The sequence below is a fragment of the Oncorhynchus mykiss genome, chromosome 28 (assembly GCF_057628025.1).
Source record: "Oncorhynchus mykiss isolate SJ-2025 chromosome 28, ASM5762802v1, whole genome shotgun sequence".
Classification (NCBI taxonomy): domain Eukaryota; kingdom Metazoa; phylum Chordata; class Actinopteri; order Salmoniformes; family Salmonidae; genus Oncorhynchus; species Oncorhynchus mykiss.
Window position 1 is genome coordinate 8,288,332 of NC_143049.1, and position 19,169 is coordinate 8,307,500.

Genomic DNA, 19,169 nt, shown 5'->3' on the forward strand with positions numbered 1-19,169 from the left:
TGCATGTGTGGGCATGGAATTGGGTAGGCTGTGGTCCCTCATGGTGAGCTATGATTTTTCGTGGCTCCACCCCTATCAAAGTTGCCCATCCCTGCTCTAGGTCAATGTGAGAATCAGAAATGGATAGCAATCAATAATGGATAATAATTTCTTATTCCAGATTACATGTCTGGCATCTATTATTCAGTTACTGTCCCATTTGGTCAATGCCAAGGGGGATGACAGGCACCCACACAATAAGTGACAGGGACATTGTTCCGTTCTAGACCTTTAGGCATAGTTGGTGATATTTAACTGTTTGCTACCCTTGAATTTTTTTTTTGAGTTCTAGGTTTTGATTGGTCATTTAGAATGTCCCCAATCTCCCAATAATCCAACCAACCGTGTGATACCACACCACCATAGCATCCAAAACTGCCAATTTCCCACCACTTTTCAAAAGATTTGACATGGAACCATCAAATTACTAATTTGCTTGATCAATTTCCGATTATTAAAATTTACCACAGTAACAATAATATCGATCGTTACTGTGAGGCTAGCACGCTTGCGGTTGAAGCGCTTCTGTGTTGCGTGGCCTTTGAACCCATTGTTGTGTCGCGACTGACGTCAGTTCTATGTGCGAGACAGGCAGAGCGGCGTGCGCCTGGCGAGACAAAGGCGGCGGACCAGGGAACAGCCGGGATAAATATCCAGATACAATTGTCGGGAGGTATCTGCATGGGAGTAAAATGATAGACTACAAATCGATGCAAAGATCGACGGGCCGCTAAATGACCTCGACATTCGTCTGGAATATAATTGTTTCAACAGCCTGTCCCTTCTCTTTCGTTTTAAACATTTTCTCCAACGCCCCCAATTTGGCGAGCTAGCTACTAGCTAGCATTAGAGCATTGGTAGCCACTCATCATTCCTTCAAGAATCAAACGAGAGGAACTCCATACAATTGGGAGGTAGCCAAAAGGTAAAGTAACTTTGTGATATTTTATTCAAATATAAAATACACGTATTTGGATTAGACGTATTATTTGAACTTAAGTATTTTTGCTCGGCTATCCATCTAGCCAGCTAGCTGTGGTACTCCCAAACAAAGGGGACGACAACGTGACAGACTCAACTGTGTGGAGCTAGTTTGCTAGCAGATTACCGGTTTTCCAAATGTGATGCTCCCATTTCGGGATGAGACGGTCAGAATAGACAAAAGAAAATGCTCGAGTGTTGGTCAGTGTTAGTGAATATTGTATGATGCATATTTCAACAAGAACCAAGCTTTATTTTCGCCACACAGTGAGACGGAATGCAACAACAAACAGACAAAGCAGGATAGGAGAAGGGTTGAAGGAGACGTCGCCCAAGTGGAGCAACACACTAACCTATTTATGAAACTAGCGAACTATGACTTCGGATATGTTTAATAACTTTTAGTGCCTTTTAATTTGTGTGTTTTCTAAAACGTAACACGTTTTGTGCTGAAACTCCCTTTGTTGTGTCAATTTCCTAGAAAAGAGCGCTTTGCACACAGACGTCCCAAGATCTGATGTTCATCCTCTTGGACTATGCCTAGCCCCTTATTCCACCCCGAGATTATGGACCACGACATGGTAGTGAGCAGCCAGCACAACGGGGTCAGCCTGCCGCGAGAGACTGACCAGGAGTCCCGGGACGAGGACCATCAGGATGCGCTCCGCTTCGCCCTGGACCAGCTGTCATTTATGGCCCTGGAGAAGGTGGACTGTGGGGGTGGTGGTGGGGGGCTCGTTGACACGCTCGACGGGAACCAGGGACCGTGCTCCGGGAATTCCAATGGCGGTTATGTCGACCTGCAGATGCTGGAGCACCAAGGGGGTTCCCGGGACTCCCCGACATCCTGCTCCCCGTCTCCAGAGTACTATGGATCGGGCGGGTACCATATGACTGGCCCGCACTCTCACCCCATGCTCGGTGAACAAAGCTCAGTTCTCTGCAATCGCAAGAGGAGTGTCAACATGACCGAATGCGTACCTGTGCCCAGCTCAGAACACGTTGCTGAAATAGTGGGAAGACAGGGTAAGAATTCTGTATGTTTTCCACTTTTGTTTATCAATGTGGTTAGGCCGTAGCTAGCTAATTCATAAGGTATTCTAGTTATAGATGTTCAGAGTCTAGCCATTACCAACTACCTCTTTCATAACCACATGAATGCATAGGACTGCCTTCCTTTGTTTGGATGGTGAGATATCTCATAAATTTATCAGCACCGGCTGGTGTTATTGAGACTTGGCCTTGATGTGTACAGTGGATGTTGTTTATGCGCTTCATGTAGATCAAGAATGACTTACTAGCCTAATCTGCATGTCTTGACAAGTGTTGAGACAACTAAAGATGTTGTGTGTATGGGATAGGGGGAGGGGTGGGTCAGACAAAGCAGCAGATTGTCGGGAGTCCGGACATTTCTAGCAGCCGGCAGGCACCAAACAAAAGAAACCTGTCGAATAATATTGATTTAGCTATATGTAGGCCTCAAGTCACAAATTTAAACAAAAGGCCTGGCGTTTACATTGAGGTCAATGTTAAAAGTCGATTTTTAGTCATTTGTATATAGTTTTGCTCAACCCCAATGCGAGTCTTTTGGGAGGTCCGATGCACAGAACACGGGATTGGGCGGTGTTTTCGCCCCGCATCCAGCCCCGTCGACCGCTCTCGACTGGTTTCAAAATCCACCCATATTTTTTTTTATCTCCGCACACTTAGCTCAATATTCACTACTAGTTTGCATACACACAGTGTCTATGCTTGGCGCAGTTGTGGCAACGTTATTGCATTGTTCTCTTTGTTTGAAAATGCCATGCTTTCTGCCTCCCAGAATGACATCACACACTCAGCACCCCATTGGTGGGTGAGAGTAAACCGTCCATATTTAAAGGAACAGTGCAGCGCTTCTTGAGTTAGCATCATTAATGCTACTTGGCTAACAAGCTATAGGCTTTATATTCTGGAAATATATTTTAATCTGTTTGTTAACCAGTGAGTGGCCAGATTTTTTTGCCAGTTTTGTATATTGTTTTGTCTCCCCAACAAATTCCTCGTCTTTCAATAAATTAAAGCAGCAAGCAGGGGTTGTAACAATGTTCTGTCCCTGTTTTGGTAACAACTTCAGGAGGGGTTGGAGAAATGTATCCACTCTCCAATTCATAGACAAGGGCTATAGATGCCAGGACAGGCCATCCATGATATCAACATTTTACTTTTAACTATGTTTGTTTTCATGTAATTTTAAACATTGGAGTAAAATAAGTGAGTAAAATAAGCTTATATTTTGGGTTCTCCTGGAGTGTGACAGTTTAACTAAGCTCATGGGGCATTTATAAGTTCTATTCATCAGGATTCAATGGGTATATACATAAATTCAAATATGGATGTTGCATGCCGCTTAAAGTTAGTCACTGTATATACTGTTTAAATTATATAATTCATTTTCACATAGTTTATGCACAACCAATACTTTCCACTTAAATTCCCATTATGAGAATAATGAATACCTTAGAGGCCGCTGCCCTATATAGACTTGAAATCACTTTAATAATGTTGACATATTTTTCATTACTCAATCTGGTGTATATACTGTATTCTGTTCTACTGTAGTCTATGCCGCTCTTTTAGTCTATGCCGCTCCGACATTGCTCGTCCAGATATTTATATATTCTTAATTCCATTCCTTTAGTTTAAATTTGTCTGTTAGATATTACTGTTGGAGATAGAAACACACACATTTCATTACACCCGCAATAACATCTGCTAAACGTGTATGTGACCAATAAATACTCCCCCAAACAAAACTGGCAACAAAAAAAAGTATATATGCAATCTTCCACCCCTCTCTGTCCCAGGCTGTAAGATCAAGGCTCTGCGTGCGAAGACCAACACCTACATAAAGACCCCGGTGAGAGGCGAGGAGCCCGTGTTCATAGTTACAGGGCGCAGGGAGGACGTGGAGATGGCCAAGCGGGAGATCGTCTCTGCGGCCGAGCACTTCTCCATGATCCGGGCATCCCGCTGCAAGGCTGGGGCCACGGGCACAGGAGCACCCGGGACAGGGGGAGTGCTCCCTGGACCCCCCCACCTGCCTGGACAGACCACTATACAGGTATGACAATCACAGTAGGAGATACAGCAGCTTAAATGTTTTTTTGTTTTATAATTTATTCAACCAGTTCCGTTGAGATGGTCATCTTTATTTTACGACAAGGGAGCCTTGGCCAGTAGTCAACATCACAAGCACCTGTGGACATATACAAATATCTGTTGGCTAAAATGTCCCTTCTTTGAATAGATAAAGTAGAGGTCATGATAATGTCTAACGTCTACTTTCATACACTTACTGCACGACCGTTCAATTCCATTTAAATGCCAGTTCTTGCCAATTGCTTTACTGCTCTGCCAGTAAATGGCATGGTTCATCACCAGTTTTTATAGTTATGTAATTCCTCCTTGACAGTTTTTCATGGCCAGGTCAGGTGGTCTGTAAAACTCTCACTGTTAAGTATTTCCTTCCCTGGTGCAGGTGCGGGTACCGTATCGTGTGGTGGGGTTAGTGGTGGGGCCCAAGGGGGCGACCATCAAGCGCATCCAGCAGCAGACGCACACCTACATCGTGACGCCCAGCAGGGAGAAGGACCCCGTGTTTGAGGTGACTGGCATGCCTGAGAATGTGGACCGAGCCCGGGAGGAGATTGAGACGCACATCACCCTGCGGACCGGGGCCTTTGTGGACCTCCAGGGAGACAACGACTTCCACACTAACGGGACTGACGTCAGCCTAGAGGGCCTGGGCTCGCTGGCTGGGGGGCTGGGCGCTGCTCTCTGGGCTCGGGCCAACAACGCCCACCCTGCCCCTCCACCCCCGCCGCCTCCTCCACCACCCCCGCTCCCCATGGCCATGCACCAATCGTCTGGGAGGAAGCTGTCCTCCTCGGCCTCCTACCACCAACACAACGGAGGGATGGGCTCTGAGAGCTACAGCGCCACCAGGAGGGCCACCGAGGGAGGTAGCCCCACCAGCCCATTCAGCACTAGCTCCAGCAATGCCGGCGGAGGAGGGGGGTTCACCTTCGGGGGTGACTCCACCCAAGGCCTCCCCTCTGAGGAGCTGGGCTTTGAGTTCAGCGCCTCCAACATCTGGGCCCCTTTCGTCAACGGAGGAGGAGGGAAGATCCCAGGTACCTCTCAGAAGCAGCCTCTCCGCAGAAACAGCAGCGGCCTGAGCGGCGGTGCCATCACCCCCCGCCTGTCCCCCACCCTGCCCCCTGACGCAGTGGTGGGACCCCTGGATCATCCACTGGCCCGTCGTGCCCAAAGCGACCCACTCAGCACCCTCTCCTGGCTGCAGTCGGGCGGTGCCGGTGCAGGGTCCTTCTCTGGAGCATCTAGCTCCAGCTCCGGAGGGTCATCCACCGGTTACTCCTCCTGCTCAGCCTCCTCCCTGCCCGGAGGCTCTCCCACCGATTCAGAGGGCGGGGGCAGCGGCATTGGCCTGGGCTCTGGCATGCTGGGCCGGCTGAAGGCCGCAGCAGGCGCTGGTTCTGGAGGTCTGGTTGGCATGGGGCCAGGGGGTGTGAGCAGGGACTGCTTTGTGTGCTTTGAGAGCGAGGTGACAGCGGCTCTGGTGCCATGCGGCCACAATCTGTTCTGTATGGACTGCGCCGGACAGATCTGCCAGTCCGCTGAGCCCGAGTGCCCTGTCTGCCATACCACTGCCACACAGTGCATCCGTATCTTTTCCTAATAGTCCCCCCCCCTCACCCACCCGAAGTAAAGGGATGGTATGGGAACTGAGGAGGGGGCGAGAAGGGTAGGGGTGTCATCTTTAAAAAAAAAAACTGAACTTTACGGTCTTACTATCCGAGAGAACTGCAGTGGACCATCAACTGTGGCGGGACGGACGGACAGCAACGACCTTCTCCGCACATGATGGACCACAATGATTACAATATTAGAAATGACACTATACGGATGTTGATTTAATGATAACTATAACAATAATAATAATGAAAATATTTCCAGACTGACTGATTTTGATTGGTTCTGCGGACTGCAGAAACAGTATGGTGGGATCAAGAGGTTTCACGGTGGACTTGTGTGGAAGGAAACCAGTGTCTTATCTTTCTTCTGGATTTTGTTCTGACCTGGACCAGCCTTCAGGCCTGAATTAGCTCAGCCTCTAGGTTGCCAGGCTGTCTGTATAGTTTCATCCTCTCGCTTTTTCTTCTTCAGATATCTCTGCCTGCTTCTCTCACAAGCCTTTTCCTTTTGACACTTTTGTACTTAATAGCAGATATTTTTCGACGGAGCTGCCTAGGCCTGCACTTTTCTACTCAGTTTCCTTTTCAATGTTCTTTGACAGGATGCAAAACGCAGTTTTTTTGATCTTCTGAGTTCTCTCCTGTTCTTTATTTTCAGCTCTCTCTCGCCATCTCTCCTCTCTCTGATTCAGAGGGGTTGGGTTAAATGTGGAAGACACATTTCAATACAACTGACTAGGTCTCTCTTGCTAGCTAGTATAGTGACATAAAGGAAATGCTTTATGAGCCTGGAACTGACTTTAAAACAGGCACAGAGACACCTATCAGACAAAAACAAGCCAGAAGGCCCTCCTAGATCTTATGAAGACTGAAACACTTAAGGTATTTATACTGTTCAAAAACTGATATCCAATGTTGTGGTTTTAATGACTAGTATAGGAATAATACAATGGTGTTAAGTTATTTAAGGAATATCAGAACTAATGCCAGAGGTCGGTTACTCAGTCCCCCTTGGTCCTTCTTTCTCTCAACCCCTCTCTCGCTCTCTCCCTCTCCACCCAATTGCTCTCCTTCAATAGTTCCAGTTTTGTTTTTGGCCCCATTCTTCCACTCTCTCTTCCCCCTGTGGAGCTCAGTGTAGACACCAAGCCATCCATAACCCAGTCCACTCAGATCCTCTGTTACAGTTTGCTTTGGAGAGCTAATGTATTTTTTTTAACGGGTCTTTGGCTTTTGACTGTAAAGTATGTGGACCATGTTGCCCCTGACTCCCTACTCTGAACTGCATTGACGTCGAGTAGGATAAGATGGGTCTTGATGTCACACACAGGAATGTCTCGTCCAATAGGGGTCTTGGTTAAGGGGAGGTGGCCCACCCCCAGTATTAGGGGCATCCGAATGAGCTGTCTGTGCCCTGAGCGACACATTGTAATGTTATTAGACCCCCCCCCCCCCCCCTCCGCGGGTTCCTCGATTTAAGGGATTTTTGGTCTTCCGCGCCCCTGCCTCAACTCCCCCAGCAAAGCTCTTTATCTCCTAGTCCAACCTGGATCACCCCTCCCAAGTGACATTGTCACCCTAGGAGATCTATTTTGTTTCTATTTTTGTGTTTGTATTTTCACATCAACTGCCTCTCTTACTGTGTTTTTAAGTATGACATGGTTGGTTTTGGTGTGACGGTACATGGTTGTTATATGCAGCCCTCTGAACGTACATGCGGATCTACTCCTAGAGTCAGACAAGCCATGGCAAACAAAATCAAAACAATGAATGGGAAAGGAAAAAGGGCTTCCTTGCGCGCGCACACATATACACACTACATTTTCAGATGTTAACCTTGTTATCAGTGACAACAGCGAGAATAATCAACTTATCCAATATGGCAGCTAGTAGCTAGTTCATCCAGGGCTTCCAGACACTCTGTGTTCAAACCCCAACAGCTGCAGAATGTGTTGCTTGTTCTTTTCTCACTGGTCAACCCTGTCAGCACCAGCCCTTCTCAGTCATGTCCATCGCCTGTGCATGAACTAACAGAAGGCTCTGTTCCAATACTTTTCAAATGCAGCATCCCTTTCTACCCTCACACCTTCAGGTACTATCCACTGATCTACCATGTGTGGACAGGTGAAAGCAGGTTCTCTACTGGATTTTTCTCAATAATGTCACTTCAGATGAGTGACTACCTTCAGGGAGGGAGAAGGAAAGGATGCAGGGCAGCAGATAGCCTAGCAGTGAGAGCGTTGGGCCAGTAACCGTAAGGTTGCTGGTTCGAATACCCGAGCCAACAAGGTGAAAAAAATCTCTGTGCATGGCACTTAACCCTCATGTGCTCCATGGACAACATACTACTATGGCTGACCCTGTAAAACAACGCATTTCATTGCACCTATCTGGTGTGTGACAATGAAACAGAGAATTTATGTTGTTTTTTTTTTAAGAGAATGAACAGGCAATTCACATTGCTACAGAGCTCAAGTATAGTCTCTGTGCTTGAGGGTCAAGCCGGGCTACTTTTTAACAAACAACTTCTATGTCTGTGAGATGCCTGACTAAATGAGCTCGTCAAGTGAAGGGGACAGCGGCTTGACGTCGTAGTCTGTAATCTAATAATCCACCCTCCACATTTAACTACACCGCAATGCTCCCTACTTGAATGGCCCTTCATGTCCACAGATGTGGAGCTAGTAGCTGGCTGACTGAGTCATATTTCACTGAAGACTATAATGGTGCTTTGCTGCAACTCACTACTGACATAGATACCGTTCTCTCCCCCTCTTTTTTTAGGAGTTAACTGTATAACTGGCAACCCTGACCCTGCTCTCTCTCTCCCCTCAACGTGGGAGGGATCTGTGTAAACTGGCAACCCGTCCTTGCTGGGTCTGACTTTAAATGTTTTTAGTACAGTTTTTCTCTGCTCCTGCAGACTCAAGTTGGGTGCAGGGAAGGATGTGACCACATCTTTTAAAGGAACAGATAAACTATGACTGTTGTGTCACTTTTTTTGTGTTAAAGGGTCAATCTTAAAGGCCCTTTTCCAGAACTGCCCATGACTTCTCAGTCACTAAAATGTCCAGAGTTGAATTTGCCAGGAGGTTCTGGTCTGGTTGTTTCACCAGGTCATGTACAGTAGCATGAACAGTTAAAGGGTACAGAATATTCTCATATTGACTGCAGATTATTTTTTGCTGAATTTAACCCCTGACCCCCACCCCATTTAAGGTTTGAAAACAGGGTTTATAGAGGGTCCTTAAGGAGTAACCTCTGACCTTTTTGTGACAAAGTTGGACCCAGGGGGAGCCACGCCCATCCAGGAAAGCCGCTCCCCCTGGAACTTCGCCTTCCTATTTTGCTTTAATCCTTTAACGCAGAACCAAAATGTTATGTTAGCGAACAAGGTTTCAGGCCTGACTTGTGTATATACCCTGAATACAATCAATGGGATGTCATTTTCAAAAAGTTACCAGACTTAAGTAAGGAAGTTGCAGTTTTTAAAAACATGTAACATTATTTGTAGGTTAACCATGTGCATGTCTTCAAGCCATCAGGCATTAGCAAATACTTTTTCAGAGGAAAATAACTTTTTACACTTTATTTTTACAATTTATTTGCTTACCTAAATATCCCAGACAATAATGTGACCCTTTTTATTACTTCAAAATATTTTATTTTCCATATTTTTTATTTTATTTCCTGTGTACAACATGTAGGCAATTTATAACAAAATTAGAAAAAATTATTGAAGAAATTTTAAAATTGAAATATATTTTATTTGAAAGTTTATGGACCTTTTAACCGTGAGCCGGAACAATATATGCATATAATTTGAGCTGTCTTGACGGTTGAGAAATGTATCAAGAGTTTTATTTTTTATGCTTCTTTAATAAAATCTTGTTTTTGGTTTCATTTTTTTTTACTGTAAAACAATAACCCTATTGTGATTTTGTTTTTTCTCTCCACTTTTTATGGTTGGAATACTGCATGGCTGTGTGGTTACCTTGCATTCCAAACCTCCAACCAAATCAGTGAGCCACTAGTCTTATGGACAGCCTATGTAAACATATCTGAACAAATTACACAAGATTTTAGTTTTGGGTTAACTGAGATTAGTGAGCTACACCGCTCCTTCAAGGACTGGATAGGAATACTAATTTGGTGTGGTTTGAAAATGATACATTTATCAGTTGACTGGCTTGGTTAACAAAACTGAAGCATGGATGTCCATAGACTGCTTTCAGAGCAAAGTAACTTTAAAAACAAATATGTGTGAACTATCCCTTGCAGTAGGTCCCTTATTGTTCTCATTCCACCACATGGTGGCAGTAGATACTCATTGGCTAGATGCTATGAACGATGGGTGTGCGTGCATATACAGCGGCCTAACAAAGCTCCCATTCAGAGGGGAGGCATTGCAGTTCAGTTGGCAGCTTGTAGATAGGTTTAGGATGTTCAGTGTCTTTTTTACATGTGGTCATTGAGTATAACAGAATAAAGAATAGGCCGTTTGTGACAAATGCCTTTTTAATAGGAAGCAGTTCACAACCAAGCTGCATTCCAACCCACCTTAATCCTTGACAAAGAACAATCATAATGATAAACAAATTAGAAACATCCTCAAAAAATAATTCTCATGCGAATTCTGTGTACAGGCTACATTCATATTGGTTAAATATTGTCTTCACAAGCCTTTTGAAAAATAAATGTTCACAATTCATTATCATTAATTAGGTATTCAGATAAGAAAAAACAGATGTCTGGTAACATCAAAGAGATGTGCGCTGGCATGAAGAAGTTAATTTTCCTTTCATGAACTGGTGTTTTGTTTTCATTCACGGGGGTCGGCGTCCATGGAGATGTGTTGGCATGCATGCGTGTTCATCTCACATGTGCCCTTTTGTGCTTGAGCATACGTCAGTATGTGTAGTAGAAGACAATAGGTTATTGTAGTTAAGTGATACATTCTCACTATCGGTGGCACACTCGGCTCTCATAATCCTGCGATGTGAAATGACATTCTGAAGCCTCAACAGGTCAAAAGCAAAAGATGACGGAACATTAGTGGATTAGCTCTCCCTCCACAGTGCAACATAACACAGGCCATGTTGCCCTCTAGCAGTGGAAATAGTAGAAGAAGCTCGAGTTGATTTTAATTTACAATAAGCAGAAACATCACAATATAAGCGCTTTGTGCTAACACCCATCATTTTGCATTGTAAATGTAGAACTGTAGAAGAATGGACAGAGGTCTGTGTAACATGGGGTGTTTTCTGTATAGTAAGGGGACAAATTGACCAAAAAGACAACTACTGTAGATATTGTCTTAAAACACAGAATCAGATTATCATGAAGGCAGTCAGAGAGACCATGCAGTTGCTATGGGTGGCCTATGGGTTGGTAATTGTCTGGCCCATAGCATAGAAAACATTTCTTACATTTTCACAAATGCAGACATATGGACTGACTAGGCAGTGTCCTTTCTGTGTCTGATGGTCATGTAGCCCTTTGCAGTGTTTTTGTGAGAAGTTGACGCAACCATCTTGGCTATTATTACTCCTTTATAGTGTTGTGAAACGAGCGCCATTGCTAGAGTAGGTGAGTATGTAAAAAGAGCAGACCATCTTCAAAACGTACATGCTTGGATCTATTGCACCATGTCAGTGTCTGTACATTATGGCCATATGGTGTGTTCCAAACAAGCCGACTAACATCCAACAACTGATCCAAACCTCAGGTAGGCCACCCTCTACGGATGTGAAAGTCTGGCATGTCTTACAAGAATTTCACTACACCTGCAATAACATCTGCTAAACATGTGTTGGCGACCAATAAAACTTGATTTGATTACAATCATAAAAAATACACAGTCATATCAGACATCGGAACATTCTTATCTCGCTTTGTGTTTCACACTAGTAGTTTGGATAGTGGTTATATGCACTGTGCACACAGACATAAGGTGTCAAGTGTCAGTATTGGGGGGAGAGGGGGTCTGTACCGCTGTTGCTGTGGTAATATCAAATTAATCACAGTGTTCTGAGAATTGTGTTCAACATGCAGGAAGTACATCACACCAAGTAGGGGGAAGTTGCATCCAGTTTGATATACACTGAAAAAATATAAATGCAACATGAAAAGTGTTGGTCCCATGTTTCATGAGCTGAAATAAAATATCACTGACATTTTTATATATGCACAAAAATATAATTTCTCTCACATTCCTTTTACTGAGCATTTCTCCTTTACAAAGATAATCCATACACCTGACAGGTGTGGCATATCGAGAAGCCAATTAAATGGCATGATCATTACACAGGTGCACCTTGTGCTGGGGACAATTAAAGGTGACTAAAATGTGCAGTTTTGTCACACAACGCCACAGATATTTCAAGTTGAGGGAGCGTGCAATTGGCACTGCAGGAATGTGTCTGTTGCCAGAGAATTTAATGTTAATTTCTCTACCATAAGCCACCAACATCATTTTAGAGAATTTTGCAGAACGTCCAACTGGCCTCACAACCGCAGACCACGTGGTGTCGTGTGGGCAAGCGGTTTGCTGATGGCAACGTTGAGAATAGAGTGCCCCATGGGGTTATGGTATGGGTAGGCATAAACTACGGACAACAAACACAATTGCATTTTATCGATGGCAATATAAATGCACAGAGATACCGTGACGAGACGCTGAAAATGACCCTGTTTTTCCATGGCCTGCATACTCAGACATGTCACACATTGCATGTTTGGGATGCTCTGGATCGACGTGTACGACAGCGTGTTCCAGTTACCCCAATATCCAGCAACTTTGCACAGCTAATGAAGAGGAGTGGGACAACATTCCACAGGCCACTATCAACAGACTGAAGGATGTGTCACACTGCATGAGGCAAATGGTGGTCACACCAGATATTGACTGGTTTTCTGATCCCTTTTTTTAAGGTATCTGTATTCTCAGTGTGAAATCCATAGATTAGGGTCTAATGAATTTATGTCAATTGACGGATTTCCTCATATTAACTCTAACTCAGTAAAATATTTTACATTGTTGGATGTTGCGATTATATTTTTGTTCAATGCCTTCGGAAAGTATTAAGACCCCTAGACTTTTTCACATTGTGTTACGTTACAGCCTTATTCTGAAATTGATATATTTTTTAAATACTCTGCAATCTACATACAATACCCTATAATGATAAATGTTTTTTTTTTTTTTTGCCAATTCAAATAAAAAACAGAAATACCTTATTTACATAAGTATTCAAACCCTTTGCTATGAGACTCGAAATTCAGCTCAGGTGCATCCCGTTTCAGATGTTTCTACAACTTGAATGGAGTCCACCTATGGTCAATTAAATTGACTGGACATGATATGGAAAGGCACACACCTGTCTATATAAGGTCCCACAGTTGACAGTGCATGTCAGAGAAAAAACCAAGCCATGAGGTCGAAGGAATTGTCCGTAGAACACAGAGACAGGATTGTGTTGAGGCACAGATCTGGGGAAGGGAACCAAAAACATTTCTGCAGCATTGAAAGACATCATTTTTAAATGGAAGAAGTTTGGAACCACCAAGACTCTTCCTAGAGCTGGCCGCGCGGCCAAACTGAGCAATCGGGGGAGAACGGCCTTGGTCAGGGAGGTGACCAAGAACCCAATGGTCACTCTGACAGAACTCCAGATTTCCTCTGTGGAGATGGGAGAACCTTTCAGAAGGACAACCATCTCTGCAGCACTCCACCAATCAGGCCTTTATGGTAGAGTGGACAGACAGAAGCCACTCAGTAAACGGTACATGACAAGGTACATGAACAAGATTCTCTGTTCTAATGAAACCAAGATTGAACTCTTTGGCCTGAATGCCAAGCGTCACGTCTGGAGGAAACCTGGCACCATCCCTACGGTGAAGCATGGTAGCAGCATCATGCTGTCGGGATGTTTTTCAGCAGTAGGGACTGGGAAACGTGTCAGGATCGAGGCAAAGATGAGCGGAGCAAAGTACAGAGAGATCCTTGATGAAAACCTGCTCCAGAGCGCTCAGGACCTCAGACTAGGTCAAATGTTCACCTTCCAACAGGACAATGACCCTATGGTCAAAACACAAAAGACAGTCTTCAAGAGGGCACGACAAAGCCCATTCCTCCTCAGGGGACTGAAAAGATTTGGCATGGGTCCTTAGATCCTCAAAAAGTTCCACAGCTAAACCATCGAGAGCGTCCTGCCTGACTGGTTGCATCACTGCCTGGTAATGGCAACTGCTCAGTCTCCGACCACAAGGCACTATAGAGATTAGTGCGTACGGCCCAGTACATCACTGTGACCAAGCTTCCTGCCATCCAGGACCTCTATACCAGGCGGTGTCAGAGGAAGGCCCTAATAATTGTCAAAGACCAGCCAACCTAGTCATAGACTGTTCTCTCTGCTACCGCATGGCAAGTGGTACCGGAGTGCCAAGTCTAGGTCCAAAAGCCTTCTTAAAGCTTCTACCCCCAAGCCATAAGACTCCTGAACAACTAATCAAATGGCTACCCAGACTATTTGCATTGTCCCTCCCCCTCACCCCCTCCCTTATGCTGCTGCTACTCTATGTTTATTATCTATGCATAGTAACTTTTACTCTACCTACATGTACATATTACCGCAACTAACCCGTGGCCCAGCACATTGACTCTATACCAGTACCCTCTGTATTTTACTGCTGCTCTTTAATATTTTTGTTATTTTAATTTTATTTTTTACTTATCTATTTTGACTTATCACATATCTTTCATAAAACTGCATTGTTGGTTAAGGGCTTGTAAGTAAGCATTTCACTGTAAGGTCTACAACTGTTGTATTCGGTGCATGTGCCAAATCAAATTTGATTTGAAAGCACACAGCCAAGACAACGCAGGAGTGGCTTCGGGACAAGTTTCTGAACTTCCGAGTGGCCCAGCCAGAGCCCGGACTTGAACCCGATCGAACATCTCTGGAAAGACCTGAAAATAGCTGTGCAGCAACGCTCCCCATCCAGCCTGACAGAACTTGAGACGATTTGCAGAGAAGAATGGGAGAAACTCCCCAAATACAGGTGTGCCAAGCTTGTAGCGTCATACACAGGAAGACTCAAGGCTGTAATCGCTGCCAAAGGTGCTTCAACAAAAGTACTGAGTAAAGGGTCTGAACACTTACTTAAATGTGATATTTTTTATAAATTAGAAAAAACAACCCAAAAATATTTTATTTGCATTGTCATTATGGGGTATTGTGTGTGGATTGATGAGTAAAAAATACATTTATTACATTTTAGAACAAGGCTGTAACGCAACAAAATGTGGAAAATGTCTAGGGGTCTGAATACTTTCCGAAGGCGCTGTAAGATCAGAGTTAAATTTCCCCCTCCCTAACAGGCAAAGTGAGGACAAGGGGATTGTACGCTGATCCTAGACCTGTGCCTTATGGCATCTTCTACCCAGAACACATCACACAGCAGGAAGACAGCACAACATAAAAAAAAGAGAGAGAGAACAACAGACTGTTATATTGACAGACAGACATACAGAAACAGACAGAGGAGTAAGAGTTGGGGTTAGGGTTAGGGCTGCTCTCCTGAACATGCAGAGGTCAAAGTGCAAAGTCATCCATAACTCCTCAGGTGATATTTTTTTCACAATCTAACATTTCTGCATTAAATGTATAGAAAAATTGGATGTAATATGCAAGAGTGAAAGGGAGCAGCAGAAATTGATAAACTGATTGATAGGTGTACAAAATCTATCTATGGCCGAAGGAACCGTTGGTCAGTGTTTGGACACGTGCTAAATCATTGTGATAGAGATCATTAGTGTGTTTATGACCATGTTTTGTATAACATATGCATATGTTGTGTGGGTTCACGTATGTGTTTGCCTGTATTGTTTGTGTGTATGTACAGTGCACGTTTTTGTGCGGTGTATGAATACATGTGTACCCCTGTGTATGTTCCGTGACTGTGTGTGTCTGCATCAGTATCTCTCGACCTGTTCTCTCTCAGCTTCCCTGTCCCTCTTCAGCAGGGCGCTGGTCTGACTTCAGCTTGACAAACTCTTTGGCCACCTCATCGTTGTTGCGTTGGGATAGGATCCTCAGTACTGTCAGGCCCGTCTCGTCCATGTGGACCCTCTTCCCCAGGGGGAGCCAGCACGTCACGCTGCCCCTAGAGGCCATGTCCTTCAACTGCATCAGGGCCATGCCCACTGTACGGTCCTCCCTGGCGAAGCAGTAGTCCTTCACACACAGCTGCAGCTCATAACCCTCAGGACCCAACTCACTTCCCAGGGAACTGGAGAGGAGACGGAGAAGAGGTGGGTTGGATAGTGCACACATATTGACATTGACACGCGAGCACACACACCCTAACCAGAAATAGGCCTGATATACTCACTACTGAAAGGTCTCGTTAAACTTGGGCGACCAGCTGTTGTTCTTGGACTTGGTGGCGTGTTTCCTCTTCTTGTCACTGAGGTGGGGACCGATGATGTAGACCTCCACGAAGGGACGGAAGATCCCCTGGGTCTGCCACTTAATGTCATTGGCAGCCACCACTGGGAGAGAGAAAGGGTCGTGGGTTTTTGCAGTGCATTTCAGAGAAGCTCAAGTCTAGTGCAATTATGTATGTAAAGCCCATTATTGCCCCTCCCTTATGCCCTCCCTTTCCCCATAACCCCCTCCATCTCTTTCTCCTTCCCCCTCACTCCATCTCTCACCTCTCACAGTGATCTTGTGTTCTCCAGTGTTGGGGTGGGTGAAGATCTCCACATGCATGACCACCTCTCCGATTGGCTCCTCCACTCCCGACCCTACCAGAGGTCAAGTGTTAACCGTGACATAAGACACACAGCGTTGAGATCACTTCTGTTGACCAGAACACTCTATAAACCAGTGTTTCAGTTGGTAGCAAGCCAGTTTAATGCACAATAAAGCAAAGGCAGGCTGATAAATCTGTCTACACAATGCATGCTGTGTCGGTGTGCGTGTGTCTGGCTATGTCTAGACGTTGGGATCGTTCCACCACTGGAATCTTCTCCTCCATTATCCATTCCCTGATTACAATCTTTCATCCAAGTTTTATCGTCACGTGCACAAGTACGTGTCTGTGTGGCCTACAAGGGCTGGACAGATATGGGTTCAATCCGGTTAGTGTTGCTTGGCTGGCTGGCCCATAGCTACAGTAGGTTTAGAGCCAGGGTTAAAGCCTGCAGCTGGTTTGCACCAGACTGTAATTCTCCTGAAACATGCTGTTTACATTGAATGTGTATGGAGAGGGGGAGGGTGGAGAAGTGAGAAGGCACTTACCCTTCTCTGGTAATGTGTCTTCATTCAGGGTATACCTGACCCCCTTCCCTCCATGGACTAGCAGGGAGAGAGGAGAAAGTTCAGTAGGATATCCCAGCTCACATGTATCGTTGTACCAAAGCTCACGACCAGAGTTACCATCCACAGAGGCAGGCAGAGAGAGCGAGAGAGAGACAGAGAGAGAAGTGAAGAGCCAGAGAGAGCCAGCCAGCCATCCAGACAGACAGTCGTACCCTGAGTGTTTTGGGAGAGGACAAACTTCCTGATGAGCTTGTCAGTGTGTTGTGTGTAGAGGGACAGGGCGTAGTGCAGAGACTTCAGGTCAGGACTCTTCTCCAGGAACGTCTTCTTCAGGCCCACACCGCCCGCATGGAAGTATTGCTGCAGGGGGAGAGGCCAACAGGTATTGTTATTTATCCATAGAGACATAACATATTATAACCCTTGTTATAATACATTATGTAGGTTCATAGATGCTTATAACAAGTTATGAAGCTTTATACCTGGATGCTTTAAGTAAAGTGCATTTTACTTCAATGTACATAGCACATACTACACATGTCATCCATCCTACAAAGTGTACATAATGTATACTGTACCTTAATAGTGTCCAATGCGAGCTCTATGACGGCACACTGTTTAGGAGTGAGAGCCTTGGCCTCCTCTCGCACCATGTGCTCCTGCAGGGCAGGGAAACAGAGACCGAGTTAGTTAATGCGACAATGTAGTTAATACGGCACACTACATGACAGGACTGCATTGTGTCTGAAATGTGCTGTAGAAAGGAACTCATCCTAACGTGGCATCCATTACCTTGAGCTTGGAGAGCTGGCCCAACTCCTTAGCTGCATTCAGGATCAACTGAGTGCCCTGTGGAGGGGAGAGAGAAAGAGAGAGAGCGAGAGGAGAGAAAGAAAGAAAGAGTGAGAAAATGAAAAGAATGCGGTTGAGAGAGAGAAGAGTGATGACAGAAGAGGTAGTAGAATGACGAGGGGAGAGTTTATACATCGCTAAACGTAACGTCACAATAAAGACAAATCGGGGGGGGGGGGCATGTGCAGGAGAAATTTCAAATCCAGTACCGGGTTGTGGGAAAACCCCCAATCCATTCCACGTACAGGCAACACTTTAGAGGAAGGACAAAATATAAGACCGGAGAGGAAGGAGAAGAGTAAGGAGGGGTGCGGCACTGTATTGCAGTCAGTCGTGCACCATGCGCCTATCTAAAATACAGGGGATGATCCTGACACTATTCAACACACTCAAATCCAGCCCTCGCCCCTACCTACTAGTCACTCGTGTAGATCTGGTGGGAGTGGACAGGTGCACGCCTTATGGCCTTACTGCTTACACCAACCACACTTTTCTAGAGTTATACAAGTGGTGGGTAGGGTCTTGGGCTCAATCTGAGAAGGAGAGGTGGGTACATAGAGTAGCATGGGGGACAAGAAGAGTGATGCTGTGCTGTCGCAGGTAGCAGAGGAGCCTGTGTGTCTGTGCTGACACAGCAGACAGGGAGAAACACACACTACTTACTATCGCCTAAGGAGGAGAGAAAGAGAGGGTGGGGCGATGGCGAGAGAGAGTGGGGTGGGGGTCAGTGAATCTGAAGGCCCTTCTCAACCGATCAACAACAAGCAGGGAGCGGAAGTAACCATTCAATCCTCTACCTCTCATTCTAGCCAATGGGTATGTTCGCAACCTCGTATTCTAACTAGAAATGTAGATTTATGAACGAACGGTAGATTCAGTATTATACAGAGAATGTACTGAAGAGTTTGGTGCAGGTTTGTAGGACGTAGGAAAAAAAGTGTGTGTTACACTCACTGACTGGTCTGTGAATGGTGGGAGCACAATGCTTTTCTCCATAGTGTTAATAACCAGTTTCCACAGTTCCTTCAGCACTCTCTTCAGCACGGTCTTCTCGCAGATCTTAGCAAAAAGTGACAGGCTAGGGACGAGAGAATACACACATTTTAACACACCCAGAATATACACTTTTTCCCCCCACAACACAGAACAGAGAGAGAGAGAGTGTGTGGGTCTCTGTGAGTGCATCTCTGGCTCTGTCTCACTTGGTGTCGAG

General features: G+C 45.2%; 2 protein-coding genes across 2 annotated transcripts in view; one reads left to right on the top strand and one right to left on the bottom strand.

Moving 5' to 3' along the window:
- Window positions 1-398: 398 nt before the first annotated feature.
- On the top strand, window positions 399-9,704 carry LOC110508421 (RNA-binding protein MEX3B). Its single transcript, XM_021588938.3, has 4 exons — window positions 399-964; window positions 1,502-2,046; window positions 3,867-4,123; window positions 4,541-9,704. Exons 2-4 carry the CDS (start codon window positions 1,557-1,559, stop codon window positions 5,759-5,761), a joined length of 1,968 nt encoding a protein of 655 aa, XP_021444613.1. The 5' UTR covers window positions 399-964; window positions 1,502-1,556; the 3' UTR covers window positions 5,762-9,704.
- Window positions 9,705-14,466: 4,762 nt separating this feature from the next.
- LOC110508422 (protein unc-13 homolog A) overlaps window positions 14,467-19,169 on the bottom strand; it is an 89,030-nt gene continuing 84,327 nt past the window's right edge. Inside the window, exons 34-42 of the mRNA XM_090225696.1 lie at window positions 19,159-19,169; window positions 18,911-19,034; window positions 17,897-17,953; window positions 17,683-17,763; window positions 17,317-17,464; window positions 17,084-17,140; window positions 16,495-16,587; window positions 16,173-16,332; window positions 14,467-16,070 (exon numbers count right to left, since the gene is read on the bottom strand). The exon at window positions 19,159-19,169 is cut by the window's right edge and continues 133 nt beyond it. Of these exons, the coding sequence (XP_090081822.1) occupies window positions 15,779-16,070; window positions 16,173-16,332; window positions 16,495-16,587; window positions 17,084-17,140; window positions 17,317-17,464; window positions 17,683-17,763; window positions 17,897-17,953; window positions 18,911-19,034; window positions 19,159-19,169 (1,023 nt within the window). The 3' untranslated portion in view covers window positions 14,467-15,778. The remainder of the gene's footprint in view (window positions 16,071-16,172; window positions 16,333-16,494; window positions 16,588-17,083; window positions 17,141-17,316; window positions 17,465-17,682; window positions 17,764-17,896; window positions 17,954-18,910; window positions 19,035-19,158) is intronic.

Bases quoted from the DNA above. Each gene is read 5' to 3' on its own strand.
- LOC110508421 (XM_021588938.3), top strand. From the start codon at position 1,557: ATGCCTAGCCCCTTATTCCACCCCGAGATTATGGACCACGACATGGTA. The intron at 2,047-3,866 runs GTAAGAATTCTG...TCTCTGTCCCAG, and splicing joins TGAAATAGTGGGAAGACAGG to GCTGTAAGATCAAGGCTCTG. The intron at 4,124-4,540 runs GTATGACAATCA...TCCCTGGTGCAG, and splicing joins CTGGACAGACCACTATACAG to GTGCGGGTACCGTATCGTGT.